The sequence below is a fragment of the Acipenser ruthenus genome, chromosome 5 (genome assembly GCF_902713425.1).
Source record: "Acipenser ruthenus chromosome 5, fAciRut3.2 maternal haplotype, whole genome shotgun sequence".
Taxonomy (NCBI): Eukaryota; Metazoa; Chordata; class Actinopteri; order Acipenseriformes; family Acipenseridae; genus Acipenser; species Acipenser ruthenus.
In genome coordinates, this window is record NC_081193.1 from 11,583,357 (window position 1) to 11,611,231 (window position 27,875).

The 27,875-nt window shown below is 36.3% G+C and overlaps 1 protein-coding gene across 11 annotated transcripts in view; it reads right to left on the reverse strand.

Moving 5' to 3' along the window:
• The window catches only part of LOC117402956 (CYFIP-related Rac1 interactor A-like), a 76,129-nt gene extending 60,093 nt beyond the window's left edge, over positions 1-16,036 (reverse strand). For 3 of the 11 annotated variants that reach the window (XM_059023644.1, XM_034004683.3, XM_034004681.3), the window contains exon 1: positions 15,936-16,036. In XM_059023644.1, the coding sequence (XP_058879627.1) occupies positions 15,936-15,945 (10 nt within the window). In that variant the 5' untranslated portion in view covers positions 15,946-16,036. Of the gene's footprint in view, positions 1-15,704; positions 15,793-15,848 lie in introns of all 11 variants that reach the window. The other 8 variants (XM_059023639.1, XM_059023637.1, XM_034004682.3 and 5 more) reach the window with 5 other exon arrangements.
• Between the last annotated feature and the right edge of the window lie 11,839 nt (positions 16,037-27,875).

The window sequence follows — 27,875 nt, forward strand, 5'->3', positions numbered from 1 at the left end:
GATATCTCCTTCCAGTGTGGTACTGAGTAAGACTTTTATCACACCTGAGGTTTTAGTCTTGATGCCCAAGGGGTTACCTTGAATTCAAGCCCTGAACCATGCCTGTGCTGTCTATACTTATAGATATTGTGATTTATTTAAGGGCACAGCCCCCAAGGCGGAAATTGTCTGTGAGGGGCTGGGGTTTTGACAGGTTAATTCTTCCTTGTTGTATTATTTTAGTTTAGTTGTTGCACCTTTAATTTTTCCTTTATTTAGGTTTCATTCCTAATAAAACTGTTCCTTTGTTTTCACCAGAAACGTTGTCTAGTCTGAATATTTCGATAGAGGTCGGGTTCTACTGATTTGAATTCAAAACAAGGTATTTTATTATTACAATTTAAAACTAGTCCAAATACAAATAAACCTTGCACACTACATCCAAGAGGCTCTGTTACTGTACAACTAGTTTTACATCAGCTCTTAGATTATTCTATGAAACATCCTGTTTTCCCTTACATGTGTATGGAATTATACAAGAGGCCTTGGTGGATTAACAAAAGATTTGACACACTTGCAGTATGCCAGCTTGATGACTACAGTACAGCAGTCTCACAATACACTAAATGCTGCCAACAGCTTCACAGCCGCTACAGCATTTTGCACTCTTCTTGTCCTTTCACATAGCCTGTAAAGACATTTACACCACAGCAGGATTTCTGGAGTTGCCAGACAAGGCTAAAGCAGCCATTCATTAATTGATTAGAGTCATTACTTAAAGCTTTTAGGCCAGGAACATGAGGCAGGAATGTTTTACAATAAACAGAAAAACAGTTCTGCAATTTAAAAATGCAATAAACCTGAAACACCTCATGACTTAATACAATATGAAACTAGAGTAAATTGAGTAAATTAATTATTTGTATGCCTGCTAATTAAGTGAGATGCACAATTATATAATTTGACTTGAATATTGTACCTTCACGTACACACAGCACAAGGAGAACGACATCTCAGGGCAGCAGTGTGGAGTAGTGGTTAGGGCTTTGGACTCTTGAGCGGAGGGTTGTGGGTTCAATCCCAGTTGGAGGCCAATGCTGCTGTACCCTTGAGCAGGTACTTTACCTAGATTGCTCCAGTAAAAACCCAACTGTATAAATGGGTAATTGTATGTAAAAATAATGTGATATCTTGTAACAATTGTAAGTCGCCCTGGATAAGGGCGTCTGCTAAGAAATAAATAATAATAAATAATAATAATAATAATAATAATAATCATCATAATCATCATCATCATCATCTCTGGACCAGCAGTTAAAACAATATGGTAGAAAGTGATAATTTTAACATCTGTAAAGGAACATGACAGAGAATATGTGTATCAGATATGAAGAAAAAGTATCTTTTGTAGCCTGCAATCACCCAAATGTTCACTAGAATAATCTGATATTAAAACATGAATTAATAAATAAAGCAGATGACCACAGAGCAGCCATACTGGGTCACAGGTCACAGTGGGGTTTCCACAAAAACAAAAACATGTGGCCTTATACGGCTCAAATGGTAAACAAGGTCAAATATGAGTTGTTGATGAAGTTGCTGTTGATTTACAAAAAAAAAAAAAAACCCCAACATGTACCTTGAATGCTCAAGGAACAATTGTTATTTTGCTAATCTACAACCAGACACAAAGGAGGAAACCCCCAGCTGCTTGATCAACAGAGAGCACAGTACAATGCATACAAGGCTTGAGCATGTTGGTAAACTTCATGTCACAAAAATCTGAATTATTTACCCCTTTGTCCTGTAACAAATTTAAAAGCTGTGTTTTTTTGCTACTAAATTATTTAATTTCCTTGGGCAACTTAGACCGACAGGTGACCACACCAAAAATGCTGTCTGTTCTGGTGTAAAGTGGATACAACTAACAATTAGTACAGATTTTAAAGCATTACCTCTATAATTATGCATTAAAGCACAAGAGGGCATGGGTTGTGCCTGCAACCGACCAAGAAGTGACAATATCCAGCACAACCCATGCCCTCAGGTGCCTTACTGCTTTTATAAAACAGATTTATAAACGTTTTATAAAAAAAAGAAGAAGAAATCTATATCGTTTCTAAAGATATATTTTGAGGTATAGCCTTCCACAACAGAAAACAATATGACCTAAAAATAATATTCAAGTAAAACTTTCTTTTTTTTGTTTGTTTCAGTAAAAGCAACTATAAAAACCTTGCTTAGATGTGTTTCAGTTCATTGTTCTGACTTTAAATAACTATCCCTTCCTGCATATTCAAGGTAACGTTGTTAGTAGGTAATTCACTCCCATTGGCTCTAGCGTATACCAAACAGCGGAAGAGTTTAAGGTGCTTTGTTGGCAGGGTTGGCGATTTTTTTTATTAAAAAAAAAAAAAGTTATTTAAATTGATTTTTACTTTTTTTTTTTTTTTTTTTAATTATGGAATTTCTTTTGTAGTACCGTAGTACAGTATCTTCAAACTGTAAATTTAAGAATGTTGGAAATGGTGGTTTGTGAATAGTTACATACCAAACTAAATTACGCCATCTTAAATGAATGCATAAATAAAGCAAATTATTTATCATTGTGGCATCCTCTAAATGTGAACTACAAGAATTTAGCGATGGAGTACGCCAGAGAAAAATCCCCCTCACTCATCCCAGTCATTCTTTTCTTTTACTTTTCTTTCTTTGATTTCCTCTTTCTGTGTCAGTCCAAACACATGCAGTTGTTACTTAGGACTACTTTGATTTTTATAGTGTGTTCAATTGTTAAAGATCCTGATTGCACCACTAAATAAACCTGGTTTCAGCGGGTCTTAACACAGACCCCATTATCATCAGAATCGCTTCTGTGAATATGTTAATGATGGGGCAGGAGCTCTATAACGGGGCAAGACATGTCTTCAGAATACCATTTCAGTGCAGTATTTTTTTTTTTGTCTTCGCTCCATTTATGCGCCACAGAATGGGGGGCAAGTGCCGTTCGCACTTGCACTCGCATTTGCGCTGTGATCAGAATACAGCCCTGAGACGTGGTTAAGACATCAGGTGTATACTGGTTAGCAAAGGTGCAGTGATTTGCCTTTGTTCCCAAGTAGTTCCTAATCGTGACATTGTGCTGGATATTGTAATAGCTTGGAACCCTGACGGACCTATCAGCATGCAGTATTCTAACAATCCATTTTATAATTATCATTCTACTAACCGTTTGTCCTGATAAACCCCCTTCAAAGTTAAACAATTTTCTACAGCTTCTCAGTAACCAGACATAAATCTCATCTTATGGAAAGAAACCATTCCGTTTATGTCCACAGATTCACATTAAAATCAAAACTGTAAGGGGTGGGGGTGATGCAAGCGTGATGGCATTCAATAAGAAAGCATCCAGTCAGTGCTTCCAAAAGTGATGGAATTGAACAGCTTAGTACCAGTGCAACTGTCTGTTTCTTTTGAATGATCAGCCAACAAACGTGAAGTCATTAGAACACAGGTTGTCTCAAAAATGGATTAAGGCTACGATTTTGGCCCGGTGATTTTTAGTACATTTCACGGGCGAAAAAAAACAAGAATTCACAGAAAGGTCACCAAATAATGTAGCTTTAGCTACACCAACATACACAAGAGCTTTTAAATAGTACACCAAAACCAGTATATAAAGACTACTGCTTTTGACTGCAGGCAAGTTTAAATGTTACTTTAGAGTACAAAGCTTAGTTAAAGGTCCTTTCACACCAACGTAACATTTATTTTTTTTTTTTAATAGTGTACGATGCAGGCTTTCACACCGGCGTCCTAGCAAAACAGACGGGATCTGAAATAAACTGTGTTCCTATTTCTCTGTGTGCGTCCGGCGTAAATGTACATATATATACAAAATCAGCATGTCAAATAACTTTTTATTACCGTGTTCAAAATGAAACTATATATTTTTTCGTCAATAATAAGAACAGGACGTTTCAATTGGTTGTTTCGGAGTAGCCTACAGAGCACTGCCCCTTTAAAAATAAAAACAAACAAGAAAACAGAGTTGAAAAGTCACACAGGCAGGTACCATGTCCAAGAAACGGGGCACCACAAAGATCAGAAAAAAAGACCAGAAACAGATAAACCTCTCGTTTTATCTACAGTTTGCAGGAAATAAAACAGATGTTCAATGGCAGTCTAAAGTATTTTCATGAACAATGTTTAGTTTTAGAGAAAGTGAGTATTTATTTTCAACAGACTACTTGGGTAGACTACATTACATGAAAAAAAAGTTAAGAAATAAAATGTAAGTATTAATTAATATTTTTTGAAGATGCAAGCGCACTTTGTTTCAAAAATAAATTAAGCACTGTATGTATGTGAAGCTCACAACCGAGTTTACAGTAACATCCGATCTGTGTTCATTTACATGCTCGCTCAGCTACAAAATAATAATAATAATAACAATAACAATAATAAATAATAATAATAATAATAATAATAATAATAATAATAAAATACAAATCTCATTCACTGACCTACATAACGACACGTAAATGCTGCGTTCATACACAACCAAACAATTTACAGATACTCGCAGATTTGTATTTTCAGTGCATGACACACTGCATTTTTAAAGGAAATAAAGGAAGTGCCTAACCAAATGTGTTTTACATCCATTTCCAAGATTTCACAGACTTTTGTTCAAATTCATGATTTTCATGATTTCCATGACCTCCGTGACAAAATCGTAGCCTTAAATCATAGTATCTTACCGTATTACAGTACAGTACAGATAAGAATGTTAATATGTATAAATGTGATGCTTTATTTGTAATCAATAATTAAGGAAATAATCACTTTAAAAAAATGGAAACGAATTGTATGGGGACATGGTGTTACATAACACTTATTTCCTTCATAAAAATTAAAGGGCAGCCTTAAGATCTTTTTTATAGGCTATTTCTGAAAGACTGAAAATTATATAAAGTAGCCGTGATTATTTAAGAGCGATCACAAATGCATACTGTGACACAGGAAATCTTTTTTTTTTTTTTTTTTTATAGCTGTTGAGAGGCGTATTATATACTGGGCGGTGTACCATCAACACCTTTTCAATATTATACAAACACCAGCTTCATGACAGCAGCAGCTACAGCTGGGCCTGTTGGCAGAAACCTTTCATTGAGCTCTAGCAAGCAATCTCTGCTGGCCTAAGCTTTGAAAAGCAGCTCTTATAATATAGGCTACTCCTTTCGCTCATTTGGATCACAGGCAAAACTGTCGGAAACAAAGGTTTTGGCTAACGACAGTGTGATAACAGCATCAGCTGCCTTTGAACAAAACAGTCCATCATTATACTAACGTTTATTGTATTAAACATCATACAACGTAGCTCATCGCAAGTGCAATATTGTGATACATATGGTGCCATTAAAAATAAACCTGTGGTCTTCACAAATCTGTCAGTATATGACGTGAGAGAGCTTTTAAGCAGTCATACAACAGGTGTAACTGATTTGGAATCCCAATAACTACCAGCAGATTCAAAGGTACTGTACAGTCAGCCAGCTCAATATCTAACTCAATATAAAAGCAGGAAGTCTTGCTACATGAAGATAAGGGGAACTTGGTTCTTGGTTAGATCTGTTTATCAGATATTTGACACCTGGCAATAAATGTAGCACGTTAAAAAAACAACATGTTTTACTGTAGTTTTGACTGTTTATAATCTGTGAACACTGTACCTTTAAACCCTACTGCAATAATGGGAAAGAGGAACCTTCACATAATAACTTCCAAGCTAGAAGCCTATTGTTTGTACAAAAGGGGCGAGTAAACCAACATTTAGCACTAAAACAAATTGACAAAATGACAATAAATGCACTCTCTGCATATACAGATAAACAGCATGTTCACCAACTCAAATGTCAGCATAACTGTCGTTCTATTTAAAATCTAAGAGAAGTCTGATCAAATGTTTGCTGTGGAGTATATTAGAAAAAAAAAAGCTATAAACCAATAACTACTGTACAGTAGGGAGTATCTGTATTTTTTGTTCCTCTTTTCAATTGGAATATGACCAAACAAAAGACAAAGGTACAAAGGTACAAAGGTACAACGGCCGTGTCACAATGAGGCATACAGGAACCATAGGGGCAAAAGAACTTCAAAACACACACAATAATTCTGCCTTTACAAGACGAATGAGGTGAATTTCTTAAAAGGAGTGTGTTCTGCATCTTTAAGTTAAATACAACTGGTGACTGTGATGTTACCCATGTGAACGCACCAGCGAGTGAAGTTTGATGGAATGACCCATTCACTTAACACCAAGCTATGTGTTTCTGGCTACATACTAAAAACACAGCAAGTTTCTGTATGTTTACACTTTTCAGTCGGGCCCTGTACTGTATGTAGCCTACACAGGGTTCTCCCCAGGCCAAGTGACTGCCGCTGCCTTGCTGCAAAACTGGGGGCCGTCTGGCTGAACAACTCGTTTTGCTGTTGCTACTGTGTCTTTAACATCAGTTATTGACAGCACTGCAAGCAGGCTCAGTCCCTCCTTCCCGATGGGAGACAAAAGAGCATGGAAACCGCACTGACTAACAGCTGCGTTGTAGTGTTACGCCATGGTAGGGCAGGTTTCTGTTTTATGCACTTCACAGGCTGAAACGTTAAAGTGACTTATAAAAAGTGAAATTATTATTATGGAAGCAAAAATGTGAAAATGACCATGAAAGTAATCAAACCGAAAAGGGGAACAAAATGTAGAAAGCAAGTAAGAGCAGCCCACTAACCAACACAGCAAAATATAGAAATATATTTTTAAAAAAAACGATCCGAGGAAGCGCAAGAGAGGCCTGTGTGTGAAAAAAGAAACCTGGTGCTGATTAGGGGCGAGTCGATATACCGGTTTTGCGGTTTACCACGGGTTAGGTACATTGTAGTATTAATACTGTTCCTGTTATGCTACTCTGCAATTATCATAATTACGGTATTCAACGGTTAATGCTGTGCTCGTGTTCTTATGAACCAAGTGAAGGAAAAGGTTATTTTCATATGACCGCCTTTTTATTCAACATCCTGTACAAAACAAGTCTGATTACTACTCAGTGTTCTCACCAAGCCTCACACTTGAACATTCCATCCAATTCTACCTTGCTGTCAATCACCACCGTCACAGACGTTCTGCCTTTCCATTTCCCTGCTGCAAACATGCTTAACACAGTGTCTGAGGAAGATCTTTTTGTGAGCCGATACTGTATTTTGATAATGGTTCTGAAGGAAACTGTCAAACGACACAGAATACAAGTTTCAATGTCTCAGTTAGCAGAGTCATGAGACTGCAGCGGGACAGCTTACTTATTCTCACAGTAGTTTTGTTTAAACAGGTTTTTTTTACAGTATTCAAACTTTATGTAACTGAAAAAATCTTTTTTGTACAAACTCCACGTGTAATAATCATTAGTAACTACACTGGAAGCTTACTTGTGCAATGTCGCATGAACTTTAGCATTAAAATACATTTTTAATAGTGTTATATATGTATTTTATTTACCCAGTGCCAAAAATATATAGCTTCTCTCTGCTCTTAAATAATAACCTGTATTAGTAAATGTTTGTATTTTAAGCAATATGACCAATCGTTTCCTAAATCTGTTTACCATCAACCAAACAAAGCACTTTTTTTATTAATTTTTTGTACGTTACAATATTTCTAACAAACAAACGACAGCACCATGTTGTTTTAAGCAGAGGGCAGATCTTAATAATAATAATAATAATACATACATACTGTGGCAGTATAACATATTGTACAATTTCAGGATGTTCTTTTAAAGTATTCAAATTCTATTTCTGATTGACGTTAAAAAAAATTTTTACAGTACAACTTGCAATGCCAACAGCATTTTATACCAGCAGTACTTTTAGTGCTGATGCTGCAAATGCAATCTTTACGTTAAAATGTTCTCTCCAATACCAAACACTTTATTTTGGTTTTACCAAAACTCAGCTGTACGCATGGCAGGATTTAGAGAAAAATATGTAAGTTTAATGCACAGTATGTTATTCTTATTCTTTTAAATTGTCAGCATGCACTTTTAAATATATGTTATAAACATGGAATAAAATGTGTTGTCTATTATTAAAACATTATTTTTTGTAGCAATGTTTTAATAGACAACAAATTTTATTCCAAGATGAAGTTTCTGACGAGTGTGTTACCAAACCTGTCTGAGGCTGTTTGACAAGTAAAAGTAAGAGAATACACACACACACACACACTCCCTCGCTATAACGTGAGTCTCGGAGGACACACAACATCGAAGCAAAAATGTAACTTTCCATTAACCATGCATAACACACCATGTAATCAACGCTATATTTTTTACAAAAAACCCCCCCCCAAAAAAACAAACATTCCCATGTGTGGATAATTTGAATTAGAAGTTTTTAAACTATAAATAGCATGGCTAAACGGCAATCGGGAGTTCAGTTCAAAATGACAGACAAGCAAACCAAGTGCAAGAAAGAGAGCGGGTCGGGAGAGGGGAAGAGGGAATGGGCTTGCCCCAGGTTCGGCTGCCGGAGCGAGGCTGAAGCGAAGCTGAAGCTTATCGTCTCCAGGAGAAAGTCGCAGCTTCTCTCACAGCAAAAAAGTAAATGCATTAGGAAAGATATAGGAGGGCAGTGTGGTCCAGTGGTTAATGAAAGGGGCTTGTAACCAGAAGGTCCCTGGTTCAAATCCCAGCTCAGCCACTAACTCATTGTGTGACCCTGAGCAAGTCACTTAACCTCCTTGTGCTCCGTCTTTCAGGTGAGATGTAATTGTAAGTGACTCTGCAGCTGATGCATAGTTCACACACCCTAGTCTCTGTAAGTCGCCTTGGATAAAGGCTTCTGCTAAATAAAAAATTAATAATAATAACCACGTAATAGGCCTAATATTTATTTAGTTATAAAACAAATGCTGACTAAGATGTCTGTGTTAAAGTGCCAGCGCAGCTTTTCTTCAGTTCAGATACTGTATAAAAAAGGAGAGACAGAAACAGAAGTTAAACTGAGAAGTTGTTTACAGTTTGAACAACACTGGTACTGTATTTACTGTAGAAATATTGCATGAATCACTAGTATAGGGAATTGGGGGACATGCTGAAGGAGCATTATATCCAAGGCGCGTTATAACCGAGAGCCTTATAGCAAGGGAGCACTGTGTATGTATGTGTGTAATATATCTTTATTTTTATATAGCGCCTTTCATAGTGGACCACCATCACAAAGCGCTTTACAGAGGTAGGCTGTGAACTGTGCATTATATGCAGAGTCACTTACAATAGAACATTGATTTAACGTCCCATCCGATGGAGCACAAGGAGGTTAACTGACTTGCTCAGGGTCACACAGTGAGTCAGTCAGTGGCAGAGGTGGGATTTGAAGCATTGACTGTATATATTAGGGGTAAGTCCAAATATTCGAGTAATCTAAATAAAATTACAAGTTTCAAATACTCGTTCACTTCTAAAACAAATAGAAAACTGCCCAAACTTGAGAGGAGGAAGTTAAAAGTGATCAGACACTAAAATTGTCACCTCACTGATAATTGACAGGAAGGCGGGCGCTCTTCATTACCTAGCTCTGCTATTGGCTAAGAGAGTACATCAGCAATGAAAATGGCATCTTACAAAACTGCATGGAAGTACAATATTTTGAAAAAAGTTAAACAAGACCACCGTGCAATGTATGTCTGCAGCACAAGTATTTCATATTGTAAAAAAAAAAAAAAAAGTTAAATGCTCAATCATCTAAAATGCAGGAACCCACCTGCTACTTTGGAAGAAAACACAAAATGTCGCAAAAAACAAACAAGCATTGCATCTTTTAGTTTTACTGTGTGCAGTGGTCGGCAATGTGAGGTGGTTTTATTATTATTATTTTTTTTATTTATTTTTTTTAAGTTAACTAAGTTGGATTTTGACTGCAAACTACTTGGGCAATGTTGAGCCTTTGTTTGAGTTCCACTCTTATTGGTCTACTGACATTGGCATGATTCTGGAATCAGACTTTTTTGAAATTATTATTATATTATGGAATCAGCAAGTACGGGTACAGTACATCTCGTTTTTATGGTATATGCTGTATTATAGCATAGATTTTATTGAGCAAACATATTTTGTTGTGCTTTGTTAGTAAGCTGTATTCTGAGCACAGCGCAAATGCGAGTGCAAGCGCAGATGGTGCTTGCCCCCAATTCTGTTGCGCATAAATGGAGCAAAGACGTAAAAAATTAAATACTGCACTGAAATGATATTTTGTCTTCCCCCATCATTAACATATTCGCCGAAGCGATTGGGGTCCAAAATAGACAAGTGAGCTCTATATTAAGACCCACTGAAACCTGCTGCTTTAGACCCGCTGTCTAAAGCAGCAGCGAAGTGTTCTAGGATTTACCTGATGTTCAGGTAAGCAATGGGTGCACAACAATTTGTCCCTGACAATAATAATAATAATAATAATAATAATAATAATAATAATAATAATAATAATAATAATAATAATAATGTGAACTTACAGTTGTCAAGTACAGTACTGCAGAAAGGACGAGATTAGATAGAATTACTTAATTAAAATTGCAATACTTTAAAATGCAAAGGTGCAATACACATTCTAACTCCTTTAATTTCTTCAGTGTATATAAATTGCTAAGGCCGTAGCCAGGTATGAGGCACCCGAGGCACGGGCCTCAGTTAAAAATCACACTAATAATGATGTATTTATGCTCTCTTACACGTTGCTTAGCCACAAAATAAAATGCATTTCATCCCACGTAGTATGCATACATTTAGTCCCACTGACACCTATGCCTCTGTGTTCTTCAAAATCTTTTACTGTCATTGCAGACTACAACAACACCATACAGCTCAGTTCTACAAGATATCAGCGGGACTCTTCATCTGTGCACACAAGGGATGGAAGACGCTTGTAAAATGCAGTTTAGCAGACCCAGTTTATGCAAATGAAAACGATTCTACACTAGTTTAGAGGACCCAGGTTGTGACTATTATTACATCATTTTTGGTAGGGGTTTGGGGGCTTGCCCCCGATAGACACTGTAACTTACTATGCATAAGTGCCTCTGTGATTTTTCATGGCTGGCTATGGCCCTGATTTCAATGCCCGCTGCTGTTTTGTAATTCAGTGTTATTCCCCCCAAAAACACCAGTGCTAAAAATGAACACACACTAGGTAGATAATTTAGTTTTGCTCAAATTCTTACACCAAAAAAAAAAAAAAAGAGCAAGTAGCTATGACATGGTTTAAGGAGCTGCTCCCTGTGTTATAAGCAGGAGAGATAACATAAATAGTGAACAAAGCACAATGTTGAGAAGTGCATCGATTTGTGTTTTCATTTATTTTTGTGTAATACAGTCTCACTACCTTACGTAGTTCTTCTTTTTAACCAGTAAAACGTGTGCTTTCACGAAAGGGGTTCGAATATGTAGTATGCTTACAAACAGCATACTGTTTTTGTTTGTTTGTTTGTTTGTTTTTCCTGAATCAAGTGTCCAGCAATGCACCATAACAAAACTGTAAATCCTTTGCAACTGTAAATTTCAAGAACCATGAAGCTATATAAAGTCTCTCAAATGTAAACATGTAACATTATGTACATCCAGCTGTTCATCATTGTGATGCAGCGCAATCTCCATTGCCTGACGAAGTTTCTATTTCAATCTTTTAGCAGCGCAGACACTGTAGACCGAATAACTCATTTGGCCACTATCATTATTACACTCCAGCAATGGGTACATCTTGAACCAGTTTGCCTGAAAATCTGTCTTTAACTTTCCCTTCACTTATCACTTATTTGTGCTGTTGTATCACTAAGGCTGTATCTAAGCCTCTAGTCTAATCTATGTATTAGTCAGTGGTGTATGACTGAGTTTAGTAAAAATACTCTCAATGTTTATTTTTTGCCAAAATTACCCTTTGTATTTTTTCATTATGAAAGTTTGTTGTTTTTAAACTATTTTTACTACCATTTGATTTTTACAATGGAAATGTGACCTATATTTTATTTTTGTAACAATTTGGGTGTGAATCACTCAGAAAACATTGACTTGTGTTTATTTGAATTACAATTTTATCAACATAATAGGCTATCTTTTTTGTTGTTCTACGAATGAGTATGAAATCGCCTTGGTGCCCTTGGGTTGGATTTATGTTTTGCCTTTTTGTCCCCTAGAACTGCCTTGGTGCCTCTGAATCTTCACGCCCAACGAAAGCAACACTGCCTTACCCTTCATAACCTTAACTTCATGCCCTGCAATAATCTTCAATAATATTCTACTATAGCCCTCCTCTCTAGTCCATATATATATATATATATATATATATATATATATATATATATATAATTTAATAGTGTGTTTACACAGATGTGTTTAATGTACTTTTTAATATACTAGGTAAGGGTAAAAAATATTTAAAAGCCTAGAAGTACTAGTCTATACTTTTTGTTGAAATGTTAATTTCAAAATGCAAAGACATGTATGACATACATTTCACTAAAAATATTTCATTTGTGTTCAAATGCATTTTTATTAATCATTTTAAGGTAACACATGATAGTGTAGGCAGTAGAGCAAACATTGTTTTTCTATTAAAAGTGTTCCAGGCTACCTCTGCAGAACTACATCCAGAAAGTTCTAAATCACCCAAAGACTTCAATAGCGACAAGAGCTGGACTACTGTAGATAACTCCATACCAAAACCGAAAATTAGGCAATTATGCAACAGCATCATTTTTTTACACCACCTGGAATGGGGTTAGTAAGCAATAAGGCACAACAGGGTGTGTGATATACTCCAATATCACCACACCCCGGGTGCGCTGTAAGTCACGAAGCAATATCACACACCCTGAAGTCCTTTATGCGCTTATAAAATGGGTAAAACTAACTAAATTGAAAATAAAAGTTTAACAAAAGTCATTTCTATTAAATATCCTTCCGCCTAAAACTGAGCTAAGAAAATAGTACCAAAGACTATTTAAAATAATAAATCCAAAAATGCATTTAAAAAAAAAAAAAAGGTTTATAGATGTTGAATTGAACATTGTCTCTGGAAGTGGAGTTTTTCTTTATTTGAATTGTTATACTTCTTGCAATTCTTGGTTTGTTCAGTAAATTTTTAAGTAAAATATTACTGTCCATTTTTATCATGACAAAGTACAAATGAGTCTGCCTTTAAATCACACAGACCCTTCCTCACAAGACCTGCAATAGTATCAGGTGAGATTGCTGTTTTTTTATTTTTAAATCATCCTTCGTTATCTGGGGTAGTGACAGGAGGGGTATCCATACCACATTAGCGCTACCACTTCACAGTGGCGAGAAATACGTTATTTGCATACCCAGGACATACCCGGTTGCTTATCAAACTGACTTTGCAGTTTACAGCTGGACAACGTGGAGACCTACTGGGCCCGTGTTAAGAAACAATTTAAAACAATGCAGGGCACAGCAGACGATGTGGAGAGAAAGGTATGGCAGGAATTGTCGAGATGCATTTCTAAATATTCTGCATCAGATCACACAGCTGCGCAGAGGGTGGAACCGGTAGCAGCAGGCAGGGAAGGAGATGCAACCGACCAGAGGAGGAGTACAGACATCGACCGGGGCCAGCAACAACAAAGCATCCACTTAACCACCAAAGTCTCTTTAGAGGGACCCAAATCTTTCTTAAAAAGCTGAAAGTTTAAGATATATTTTTTTAACTATTTATTTTCAGAATCACCCCCTTTTGAAAAGAAGTGCCAACCCATGGTGATATGCCGTAATAGCAACACCCCCATGTGACCTGTTTTAACCAATCAGGATTTAAAAAGATCAATTTCATAAAATGAGATATTCCACCTTCTGCCATGCCTAATTGATTAATAAGGATTACAACAGAAAGACATCATACGATGGCAGACTTCACAAAATGTATCCTTTAAGTTTTCAATCAAGGAGTATGGAGTGCAATACTAAACAGCAACTTGTTAAAACTGAATTACATTATGCACTCAATTTGCTTTCATAATATTTACAACTGTATATTTTAGCAATTTACAGTGATGTATTGAAGATCTCCTATGACCCGCTAATTGATTCTCTAATGTGAAGCACATGCACAGTAACAATGGAGCAAGACATATTTGCATTGCAAATAATTAAAAACAAAAAAAAAGTACATTATCCAATCCCAGATGTTGCACATTTGATTTTGATAATAGGCTGTTTCAGATCATAGAGATTGCACTGTAAACAGCATACTAATCAAGGTTGTAAGACATGAAATGTGTTTTTGAACAGTGGAAGCTGTACTAACCCATTATGTAAGCCTACTAGGTACAGCAATTTTAGCCTCAGAATAAGTACATCATTAATAAAAGTGCTTGATACTAAAAAAAAAATGCTTACCTCATTAAACTTCTCATTATTTTTGGTTAATGTACACCTTTTTTATTAATATCTCCCAGACCATTTTTCATAATAACACATTCCATTTTTGAAGTTCACTTTGCTGAATGTATGGTTCAGTGCAATAATACATTTACACGTTAATTTTTTAAAAAATAACTATTTTTCATGCAAACAAGAATACACAATGCTCCCACTTTACATTTTAAAATTAAACACATAAAAAAAAACAGTTACCAGTATTGTATTTTTAGACCACTTCCTGTGTAAGCAACATCAGAGTGTTGCCGTTATTTCTTCAAGGTCTTGCACCCAACAGCTCTAAAATCTCCTTTTCACTTCTTCAGTAATGCTGCATTTCTCCTATAGCAATAGGATACCCTGCCTATCTTGCTATGTTATGTTCCCTTTAATTCAGATTGTGAGCTTTAGGGTTCTCAAAGATCATGTCCCATACATGTAGGCTATACTAAAGTGGAAACAAACTAATATCGTGATTGAATAAAATTGTGAGACACATAGTGGACACAAAGTGCATGCTTATTTGTGTTTTACTGTGGTGCAGTACACTTTATTCGGATTAGAAAACACAATGTGAAGCACTGAAGCTGTCACAAGCTCTGCCCATGCCGTTTACAATTGCAACATTGAAGGAACTCTGCGGCCGTACGTCGTTGTACATACCCATCTGAATCGCAAGATACCGATGCAAATATAGCAGATACGTTTATACTGTAACTAAGCTACTTGAAACAGTCGTCAATTTCTCAACTTAGAAACCTTGTCAAAGTTAAATTTTTGATCCATATTACAAATCGCCAACTAGGAATAAGCTGGTTTCCTTAACATCTTGGTCCAAAAAATGTTACAAATTCTATAATCTGAATTATTCAAATGCAGGACAGTACTACTGCTAGGATTATGGTTTAAACCAAACAGGTACTGTAGCCCTGTATGATAGGAACATGAAATAAAAAAAGCTCCAATCTATGAATATGCTGTTTTCTGATGTATACAAAAACAAAAATACAAGGCTACAGTAACTAAGAAGCAGGCATAACCCAGTTCCTCATCGTGTCAATAAAACTGAACCGGTACGATACAGTACAGTAGATAACCAGTTTTAGCAAGTATTTAAACAAATAATAATAATAATAATGTGGTGTTTCATTACTATATCGTATTAACAACTTGAAAAAGCGATTTAACAACAGATTGCAAGATATAAACCAAAGCGTTGACCGACAAAAAAAACGTTTTGTTGCTTACCAGCTAATCACTTCCTGTAACATCCATGTGAACGACTCTCCCTGCGTCGCTACCACCATGCAAATGCAATTTGCATATGCTGGTGCGTCTATAAGACGAGATATTGTTTTAGAATAAATCAGCGGTTTGGAAATTGGAACTTACCGGGATGATCTCAAATTCTGGAATCTGCGTGTGTCCAATAAACAATTCGCAAAGTTTCAATACGCCTTTTTAAAATGCAGAACTTACTGTTTTTCATTCGTAGTTTAACGTCCACACCACAAGCCTGCAGTTCCTTTTTTTTTTTTACCCCTCCCCAGTAGCAAGGCTTGTCAGTCCCGCCTTTGTTACGACATCATTGGACAGCATAGAAGACGAGCATGTTCAATCTACCAATAAAAAATATATAATTTTTTCAACAGATTTTTTTTTTTCGCTCAGACGGATGACGGTGTTTTGTTAGTTGCGGTGTTGACCCAACAACCCCATGAGATTTGACCCAGTAATGGCGGGAGATCGAACCGTGAATGAAATTTCTGTCCAACTACGGCAATGGAACATTTTAATTGAAAGCGATAATAATTAAGATTTATTAAAGTTTACTGTAGTTACATAATAAAAAGCGCAACAACGGTCTGTACAGTGAACGCATGGGCAGTGCTTACAGTATTAATGTAGACTTAGTTATACTAGTCCGGTTCCGCTTGAACAGTTTTACCCTGGTATTTTTTCTACAGTGTCTCAAAAGTTGTAGGAGTTAAACACCTTCATTCATTACAGATACCTATCACATCTCTACGGAGGAACCGGCTGGAGCAAAGAAAACAAACTTTTAAGTATAGTTTGATGGTGCTAATAATTGATTTCAAGTAATTCTCACACAATATAAGGATATTTTTGGAAAATACCAAATAAGCTTAAAAAGTGAGCTTAAAAGTCACATGGTTAACTTCATATCCATATTATTAAAACTGCCTTTAGAAACAATCATTTTCTGCAAAATAGTATCTCTAAATAATGAAGCATGTTATACAATCTATGTCATGTAAAGCCCCAGAGGTTGCACAGGACACATAATTGGGTCATTTTGAAATAAAATTTGAGTAGCGTTGTCCTACTTAGCAATACTATAACATGTGTGCCTGTTTTTCAGAACCAGGGCTGTCTGTATCAGTAATTACCAGGGTCCTCACAGTCTTGATTTGAACATTGCAATTAAAACACAGCAAGGACAATGTAGCACAGCTAGTTAATGTACTTCTATTCACTAGGTGAAGACTACTGTAATCTTACACTGTCCTTTCGAGACTGCCTGAAAAGGTGTCCCGTGCTAACTGTACCATATATATGAATATGTTGATCAAATCCACCCCTATGGACCGGTTTGTACCCCAGGCCCACAATTTGGTGATTTTATTAATTATTATTATTTATTATTTCTTAGCAGACGCCCTTATCCAGGGCGACTTACAATCGTAAGCAAATACATTTCAAGTATCACAGTACAAGTAATACAATGAGAGCAAGAAATACAATAACTTTTGTTCAAGTGTGACAAACCACAATTCAATAATACAGCAGATAAGTGATAGTTACATCAGGATATGATTAAATAGTGATAGTTACATCAGGATGTGATTAAATACAAAGTACTACAGGTTAAACACTTGGCAGATTACAGTATTCTGAATTACAGGATTAAATGCAGTAAAATAGGGGGCAGATAAGAGCAAAATAAAGCACATTTACATGAAGGGTGATAGTGTCCCAGGATACAAACAGAGGAGTTCTACAGGTGCTGTTTGAAGAGGTGAGTCTTAAGGAGGCGCCAGAATGTGGTCAGGGACTGGGCAGTCCTGACATCTGTAGGAAGGTCATTCCACCACTGCGGAGCAAGGGTGGAGAAGGAGCGGGCTCTGGAGGCAGGGGAGCGTAGCGGAGGTAGAGCCAGTCTTCTAGTGCAGGCGGAGCGGAGAGGTCGAGTGGGGGTGTAGGGAGAGATGAGGGTCTGGAGGTAGCTGGGTGCAGTCTGGTCAAGGCATCTGTAGGCTAGTACAAGAGTCTTGAAATGAGCATTTTCCAGGTTCTTTGTATTTAATTCTTATTGTTAAATAACATCAGTAAATGTACATAGAGAAATTGAAGTTGTATACGTTTTATTCTCTCTACCATTTTGCTAATGCCTCATTAGGATATGGGATGTCTGAGGCATTGTGTGCACATACAGTCTGTACATCAGTGGTTTCAAAGCAAATGCCACATTTTGCCTACAAAGAAGCACTAATGCCCTCTAATTTGCTTCATAAATGAGCTCAGTTTAGAAAATGCTGTGTAGTTAAATAAATCAACCACAATGGCTAATTGGACCTGTACTCAGCTTTTCTGGTTGGTTTCTGTCTAAGGTTTGAAAGAGTGCCATCTTGTATGCACAAAGCACATTTTCCTCAGATTCAATGATGATGATGGCTTGTATTATTCAAAGGCGAGGTTAACGTGTGACAATTAGGTTTCTAGTGATATGAGAAAAGCAACTTGTGACATCTAAGTGGCTGATCACTACAAGGCACTGGCTCTTATTTCTAGAGACACTGGCTGACCTATTTACAAATATCGTGTAAATTAAATTTGAAGATACTTACTCTTTAATGCTAGGACGGGGTCGGCAAAGTTCCCTAGTATTGCAGTTTTTGTATGGTAGAAAGTCTGACTGTGATTGGGAAAATATAGTTCTATACAGTTAAAATGTGTCTATAACATGCACTAATAAGTTTAAGCAGACCATGATGTAATATACATTTATCCAGAGACTAAAGGTATAGTGCAATTAGATTACAGCAATAGAAGCTGCTAATTATTCAAGTAAAAAATGTATCCAATTAATAATATATGGTTATCCTGTCTTATACTGATATGGTCCTTGCTGGGTACTGTATGCAAGGGATATGCTCCCATACAGTGGCATCCCAGATTGAAGACATCTGCTATAGGATCACTCTACTCAGGACAATGTATGAGGTTTATAACTGTAAAATACTTCTAACATCAATCAAGCAATCTTTATTTTATATAGTGCCTTTCATAGTGGACCACCATCACAAAGTGCTTCACAAGGTAATGAGGAACAATGCATAATACATTAAATACAGTGAAATACAGGGCATAGTACATTAAATACAAACAGTAAAAAACAATGCAAATACATTACATACAGGCATAATACATTATGCCTGTGTGTAATGTTAATTCCTCAGATCAGGATAGTAAGAAAACAAATCTGTAGGAAATGACTGTGGATGTAACCTTCAAATCACAAGAATAAAATACCTTAGTCCCAAAAGAGCAGGTATGGAAGTGAAAAACTACATTTGTAGACATATCATTGTATGCACCAGACAATACCGAACTGGATTTGTAACGCATTCCTGTTTTACAAATGGAATTAGAATCCTGGTGGCTAGCAACAGTCTCTTTAAATACAAGTCATGAAAGTAAGTGGCTTAAACAGTTGGCATAGAACTAAAGGTTCCTGTGTCAAGGTATCAAACTCCATAACATATTTTTGTATCATAAAGCAAGATTATTATCCCTGTGTGTCACAATTCACATTTTTCCACAGTAAAATATTATTATTATGTATTTCTTAGCAGACGCCCTTATCCAGGGCAACTTACAATTGTTACAAGATATCACATTATTTTACATAGAATTACCCATTTATACAGTTGGGTTTTTAATAGAGCAATCTAGGTAAAGTCCATTGCTCAAGGATACAACAACAGTGTCCCCTGCCGGGGATTGAAACCACAACCCTCCGGTCAAGAGTCCAGAGCCCTAACCACTACTCCACACTGCTGCCCTATCTGGAGGACCACTGGTATTAATGTTATTCAGCATAAGTTACTGAGGATATCAAATTCTAGGGATATGTAGGGGTGTCTGTCCATAGATCTATCCATCTGTATGTCACATTTACATTTTTTGCATATATCCAGAAAACCACTTATCGAAATGTCACGAAACTTCGTATTAACATTATTTAGCACACATTATTGAGAATATCAGATTATGGGGTTATATGTCTGTCTGTCAATACATCTGTAGGAATATAACGTTAATAGGATTCAGCATATAGGTCTGGAGGCAGCCAGAAAGATAAGGAGTGTAGCCTTTTACTCTTTGTGTTTTAAACTAATTTTTAATTGTACTGACTCTGCAACATTTTTATAAAAGAGGTAAAAGGAAGTGAGCCTAGCTTGGTAACCATAGCTACACCAATAAGCAAGGCCCACAGGCTCCACCAAGTTTGACTCCCTAGAAGTTACAGGTGTTGTGGCTAATTCAATATAGTTATTGTGAGCAATGAAAGATATGGTAAGTCTGGAAAAAAGTCAAAGAAAAAAGGAGTGTGCTATGAACATCTAGCAAGTAAGTCAGAAAAAGGGATCTTGCATGTAACACCTTTAACCAACAGCTCCAAACAGCGTGAATGGATAAGTCAGAAATAGAGAGCAGGAATTAACAACTGAACTGCAACCCTGCTGATAACACCCAGCAAATACCCACATGAATAACATGTCAGAGAAATGGAAGGCGGCATGTAACATTTTAAACTGCAAGTCTGAATAACATGTAGAAAACACCCAATAATGAATAAGCTCGAAGAAGGCTCAAAGATTGTTTAAAGGACATTAAAATACAAATAACTTCACTCCCTGGAATCGTCATTAAAGAAGAGGACAGCTAACGATTTAAAGACTCATTTAATGGACTGAATTGACCTGCCGGGAATGGTCAATTTTTCTGGAAGAATTTATGTTTTGTTAAACAAAGACTGAAAGGGGACACCGCTCTACAAGACGTCATACATGGTCAACACTGCATCAGCTCCAATTAAACTAAAGAATAAAAAGATTTACAGAAACTATACTTGGGGAATTAAATAAATGTTTATTTGCAGAAAGTTGATAGTGGCATAATGTTAGTGTTAGAAATGCTAGTTTTAATCTTCCATGAACGTGAATTACAGCTAATAGCTAGAATTGCAAGGCGATCTATGAACTTGAATAAGGGGTTGTAACAGGAATGGCTGATCAGACCAGATTTATTAATAAACAAAAGGTTTGAACATAAAACAAAACACAAACGGCACGATGGCCAAAATACAAAACACAGCGAACACTAAACAAACAAGTATTGTGCTGAGCTATTTCAGCATTTCAGTAATTGTGCATTAGCCGTGCCCAATTACAAATATACATTTTAAATCACTCGTGCTACATAACCCACACTATACCCCATGCACCAATACATACATACATACAATAAGACATAAAAACACATAGGGGTACTGAATCTTTTTTTCCTTAAAGAACAGATGAATGGGTGTTAAAATGCTTTTGTGCCGTGATTCTAATTAAATTATATATATTTAACAACTGATTGATAAAGAATTAAGAACGATTTCGTAATATCCTATTAATTACAATTCACTGAATTCATATGTACAGGTATATACTGACTCGAACAATTATCTTGCTTGCATATTCATATTGTATTTACTGACTTAAGAATATAATTAGTTCTTACACAATAGACAAATTATACACAATTAATGTATTTTGCTTTCGCATGTAATTGGCATTTATATTGAACTGAGATTTTGCCTAACCATTATTGCTTACTGAGATTAATGTGCTTATTTATGCTATTTTGATATTACCCTTTCCTACTTTTATACTGCATTGAATTCACAAAATTTTGATAAAAGCTCCAAAACATATAACAGTGTTGTGTTTTTTTGCTGTTCAATTGTTTCCTTGTGATCTTGAGTTTGTTTGGGAGAAATTTGTAACTAAGAGTGTTAACTGAATTAAACCATTACACACATTCATTATCTTCACTGGGTATTAAACACCCATTCTCCCCCACATGTTGCATAAGTTATTGAGCACGTCAGATTCTGGAGACATAGGGAGGTGTTTGTCTGTCTACATCTGTGCATCTGTATTTCACACTTAGAAGTATGTACATATCTGGAGAGTCATCAAATTGTGATTAAACATTTTGTTTCTAATTCTCATTCTTACATATTGTTGATATATAGTATGGTCATCAACTTTTTCATCAACCATTCATGACAACAGTACTGATTGTTCCATGTAAGGAAGACTGGTGACTGATAGGGGAATACAATAATTGAGAGTACATTGTGACATAAATCAATGAGCATAATAACCCACAAACTGAACGGAAGAAGTGAGCTTTAATGACCATAACAGGTTGAAGGGCATATATGCAGGGTGGATTTTCACCAAGTTAATGATTTCCATTACACGAGAGTAGATGTTAAAACTTCATGCTGATTTGAACTCGGCTCTCGCCAAGATAAGCACCAACTAAGACGTAGCTTTACAGTAAACTAATGTGATCCATATGTGTCTCCCTCCATTTACGTTTCCTTCCATATGATGATGTAGATATCCTTCTGTCTGGTGTTAATGGCTGAAGTGTAATGCTGGCTCCCGGGATCAGCTTATTTTGCCTCCCTGGCGCATCAGCACACACAACGGCTGCGATGCTGGCTCCGGGGATCAACCAAAGTGCGGCCTCCCCAGCGCATCAGCATGACAACCGTCTGGATTGAGCCAAGTACCACCTACCTAATAAAGTGTCCTCATCCTACGAATTGGCTAGTACCATAATGCATCATCCATGTCAAAGGTATCAACGGTCCCTTGGTTGAAAATGTGACTGGTCAGGAGACCTTGAATTGCTGTAAAACAAAAGTTTTAAATCCCATATCATCTCAAATTCAGGCTTTATAATTAAACAGAGAGCATTCACGAGCAAGTGAGATTATAGGCTAACGATCAAGGGAGACTCCTAAACCAGTCTAATTTGAAAATTTAATCTGCAGGAAAACATAAAGCAGGAAGAGTCCCTTTTTAGCACAGCGACCAGCAGGTGGAGCCCCTTGCCTATAAAGCAAGAACATCTTCTCTTGTTTGTAACCTGGGAATCTGAGATGGTGATGCTTCTTCAGTGTCTTTATCGCTTAGAAACTGTGGTAACCATAGATACAGTGACAAAGGACCTTGTGGAAAATGTAGTGTTTATTACAATTATTTTCTGAAGAGAAAGAGCACTTTATGAGAAAGTGAGAAAGCATTTTATTTTTTTTTGGGGGGGGGGGGGTGTTACATGCATATTAGTAGGATCAATGATTTGTAACTGCACTTCTTGTTCAAAGCAGCTGTTTAAAATGCATAGCCCTAAAAAAAAAACAGTTGTGAAGACCTTGTAAAGTGTCCAAGAGAAATCATACATAAATATGCTTGACAGTCTTGACAAGTTTCTCTTTTGTTATGTCTTCTACTGCCAAGACAACAGCGCTGAAGGTCCTAAACTCATTACTGTCTGTGTATTTCAGATTTCTTCCTATGTTATTACCTTAATTAATGTAAATACAGTTATTAGCAGAAATGCCTCTATCTCATCTAAATTGTGAGCCTTGCAACTATGCAAGAGAACAGTGTTGATGGCTATATGGGCTCCCAGCAATGGTTATTGAAACAACTTTCATTATCACCCTGTTTGTGATATGTGTGATGTCTTGTGATGCTTTCATTTTTCCATGTTTTTTTTTTTTTGTTGTCTCAGCTCTTTATAACATGGCAATCTAAGATATTAACATTGCACATTTGCAGTATATGATACTGATGTCCATGTTTTAGACTAATTCTGTCACTGCTATTTAAAAAAAACAATGCTGATGTTAATTGCACTTCAGCAAAAAGATTGGTAATTTCATCCCCCAATCTTAACATCAATACAATATAGCCTATTGTTCAACATACACACAATACAGCACTATATCCAATATAACAAAAAAATAAATACTGTTTGTCATTCCTTTTTTTACCAGCTTTTATTCAGATGTTTGGCAAGAGCTGCCTAAGAGAATCTAGCACAGTGCTGTTAAAGCTCTGACAGCTGTCTGCAGTGAAGAGCTCTGAAAAGAAAATGATCATCATGCAGATCACGTTTCATTTTCATAACAGCCAAAGCTGGCTGTGTCATGTAGGCATAATTGTCCTGTAAAGGAAACATTATTTTCAGCATTACATTATTTGGTGTCAGAAGAACTGCATAAGATTTAACAAGAACAAATCTCTTCATTTGTTGAAGGACAGAAGCATTTATTTATTTTTACTCTACCAGATAATCCAGTAAAAACACCATAACGAGGTGGAATGAAACCTGGCAGGTAGCATCAGTACTGTAGACTATGGTGAATACCTATAGACGTGCCTGAACAATCATGTGTTGTTTTTCTTTTTGCATTAGAAGACCAGAGACATTTACTTTAGGTGAATAAGACACTCGGTTGTTCTTCATCGGAGCCAATAAAGTCTGAATTGGACAAGCGGTTGATTAGATATCTGCAAACATTGAAGTAAAAATGTAAAGTGTCACTTAAACATGCCTGCCTCCACTATATCCCTATCCCCCGGGCACCCAGCAGAGGATAATAATACACCAGACTGTATGTTGGAGCAGCTTGTATACAAATCAAACACCATCCACAATCCTAAAATACACTGGAAATTCAAAGTCTCCCTTTAGGCGTTCACAAAAAACAAATACAGCACATCTGAAAACAGGTCTACAACCACCGTCAGAACTTGTCAGGACTGGTTATTAAGACCTAACAGAAGTATTACAAAATATGAATAATCTTCAGAAGTATGTTGTTAACGATTTTAAAGCATTCCAGGAAAGATGCTTCTAAATTCTTTTTTTTTTCTTAAATAGAACATAAATATATGATTCATTCTTAATTAAACTGTACTAGTTAATAAAAGACTCAATATTGTTCTCAAACTGTAAAACAGTGCACTTTTAAATGAATGATACTGTGAAGTCAGAAATCACTTCCACTTATATTGAATTTCAATAGCCTGTTCAGCTTAGCAGAGGTTACCATATTGGCGACCAATCAGAACACTTTACAATACAATCCATAACTGGAGAAATTGAAAAAGACTTCTAGTCGAAATGTTTGTCATTTAATTCAGGTTTATAAAGAATACAATACTAGTAATAGCATAATGAAGCTAGTTGCATTGTTTTCTTTTATTTTAGCACAGTCTAAACCTTCAGTTTGGGAAGCTTAACAGAACTTGAATTTAATCAATTTATAAAACTTTAATTTATTAGTCTCTAAGGTTTTACCAGTATTTTATTCATGTTGGGTGTCTCTGCAGTTATAATAAGTCTTTGTGTTTTTATTACATTTTTTCTTCATTTATCATTACATTTAACGTAATCCAAAAGAATTACTGAAATGTATTAAAATGTATATTTGTTTTTGGGGACCAAATACAAGTCTGGAACTGGATTGGTGACTAAAAATACAAATCTTGTTCTACAAGAACTGCAATGTGCAAATATCTATACGGTAAAATGTAATTCAAGATACAGATCTGTATCTGGAAAAAGGGAGATTTTTAAGCCATATAAGAACATAAGAATGTTTACAAACGAGAGGAGGCCATTCGGCCCATCTTGCTCATTTTGTTGTTAGCAGCTTATTGATCCCAGAATAGATTTTCTATATAGGCGTGTCAGAGTACTACCATCAAGATGGCACTGAGTACAGTGTACAATATTGTGTCTTTTATACAAAAATAGCTTTGCAGGGGCTCCCGAGTGGCGCATCCGGTAAAGGCGCTCCGCGTGGAGTGCAGGATGCGCGCTATAGCCTGGACATCACGAGTTCGAGTCCAGGCTATTCCATGGCCGACCGTGGACGGGAGCTCCCAGGGGGCGGCGCACAATTGGCCGAGCGTCGCCCGGGGGGAGGGAGGGTTAGGTTGGCCAGGGTGTCCTCGGCTCACCGCGCACCAGCGACCCCTGGAGCTTTGCCAAGCCAAGTAATGCCATTAAATAAACGCAATCAAATTACATCTATAGCTTATGTCTTTTGAATTATTTATTAACAGTAGCTGTGAAACTTCCTGTTATCAGCCGGAAGAGACATACAAGGAAGCTGCAGTTTAAGCACTAGAGTGCACATAACAACTCTAGTGCTTAGTAGGCTGTGTGGCAGTGGCTAAAGAAAAGGGCTTGTAACCAGGAGGTCCCCGGTTCAAATCCCACCTCAGCCACTGACTCATTGTGTGACCCTGAGCAAGTCACTTAACCTCCTTGTGCGTCTTTCGGGTGAGACGTAGTTGTAAGTGACTCTGCAGCTGATGCATAGTTCACACACCCTAGTCTCTGTAAGTCGCCTTGGATAAAGGCGTCTGCTAAATAAACAAATAATAACAACAAATAAACAGGAACAAACAAAACACGGCACAAGGGCCAAAATAAAAGGTTCAAACAAAAAAAAATAAACACTCGTAGGCTGGGCACTCACCTTCACTACCAAGTTACCCCAAACTCCTCCACCAGACAAAGGATTTCTGGTTCCTTTTATACATGTGGCCACTCCCCAATTAGCACCACTTAAGCTACATGTGTGATTGCTGACAGGGACAGGTTAAACCCTATCCCTGCCAACCTTACATTCCCACACAAACTATTTACAGCAGCATTTTTTACATGATTGACCATCCGCTACTCATTCCTTACTTCTTCTGTTTACACCGCTCAGCAGTGATGTAGATTCAAAGAAACAGTTGTTTCTGCTTTGCATTCATTAACCCTTTTCGGTAACGCTTTATATTGCGTGGCATAAATTAATATTAAATAGATATGCAATTGCATATTAAATTAATGTTAAATTAATATTGTAGTTAATAAATATGCAATAGCTGGTTTCTTGCTAAATGTTAACCAAATGTTGATTGAAAATCTAATTGCATATCACGTCCATTTATATTACGTTTTGTTACCCTTGAAAATATGTAATAATTTCCCATTGTTTACGTGTTTTTAATTGAAAATACAGTTAATCTGACTTAAATGTTAATGGAAAGTAACAAGGAATAATTGAACGTAAATTTAATATCAATTGCATATCTATTAAATATTAATTTAACATTAATTTAATATGCAATTGCATATCTATTTAATATTAATTTATGCCACACAATATAAAGAGTCACCCTCTTTTCTAATACAATTTGTAATGTACCCATGTCATCTTCTTCTGTCTGACGGCTGTTTAACCGTGTGGAAAAGTCTGAAAATCTGCTGTCATATTTATTTTAATGACATTTTATCCTGTAATTGTTATTCACTGAGTGTCTGAAAATTACAATAATAATCAACAGTGTATAGGCATATAACTGCTGACAATGTTGCGCACCTACAAGTAAATTCAATCAAATAATACAACCTTGCTATATGCCATGTGATTAGTTTGTTTTATGACACAATTCAATTAGTCCCCTAGACACAGGTTTACACACATTTAAAACGCATCTCGCATTTTTTCTGACACAGAACAGGGAAATAACCTGGGTGTTTTATGTTTTTTTGACCCCTCGAACCTCGAGTTTTATATTAGTGTCCTTCATGATTATTTTTATTACCCTTAAATTGAATTCCATGGTAAACTTATAGGAAACTACAATAACTAGACAGATATTTTGGCAAATGTCTTAACACTGATAACGGCATGAGGCAAAAAGTGTCTAGTTTCACGTAACAAGAGCCAATATTGAGAAATATTGGGCTTTATTCACAAAGCTTTAACTCATGAATTATTTAAAGAATGTTTGATAGTCATTAAAACAGCTCTAGGCTGTTGTTGGCTTCTTAAAAACAGTCTCAAAGTGCTTCTTGAATTTCAGTCTTTTTGTATACTCTTTGAGGTTGAAGCTGCTTGAATGGTTCCTTCACCACCCCTAACCTCATTGAAAAATCTTTGATCATATAAATAAAGTTGTGTATACAAGAAACTTGTAGGATGTTATTTAAGCCAAGCACAGTTTAGAACAGTTGAATATTTTTATCCATAAACATCATTAACATTTCTCATAAGCTTCATAAATATGATAATGTATTCATCCAGGATAAATGGGAGTTTTGTGACAAACAGGAAGTCCAATGGATTTACATAATCACCAAGCTGCAAATGAGCGGTGTTCCACGTGGCACACATCAATATATACTCCAGTGTGAAATTTACTGAAACAAAGAAATGACCTAATGGCAATACCATTGAGTATTCTGAAC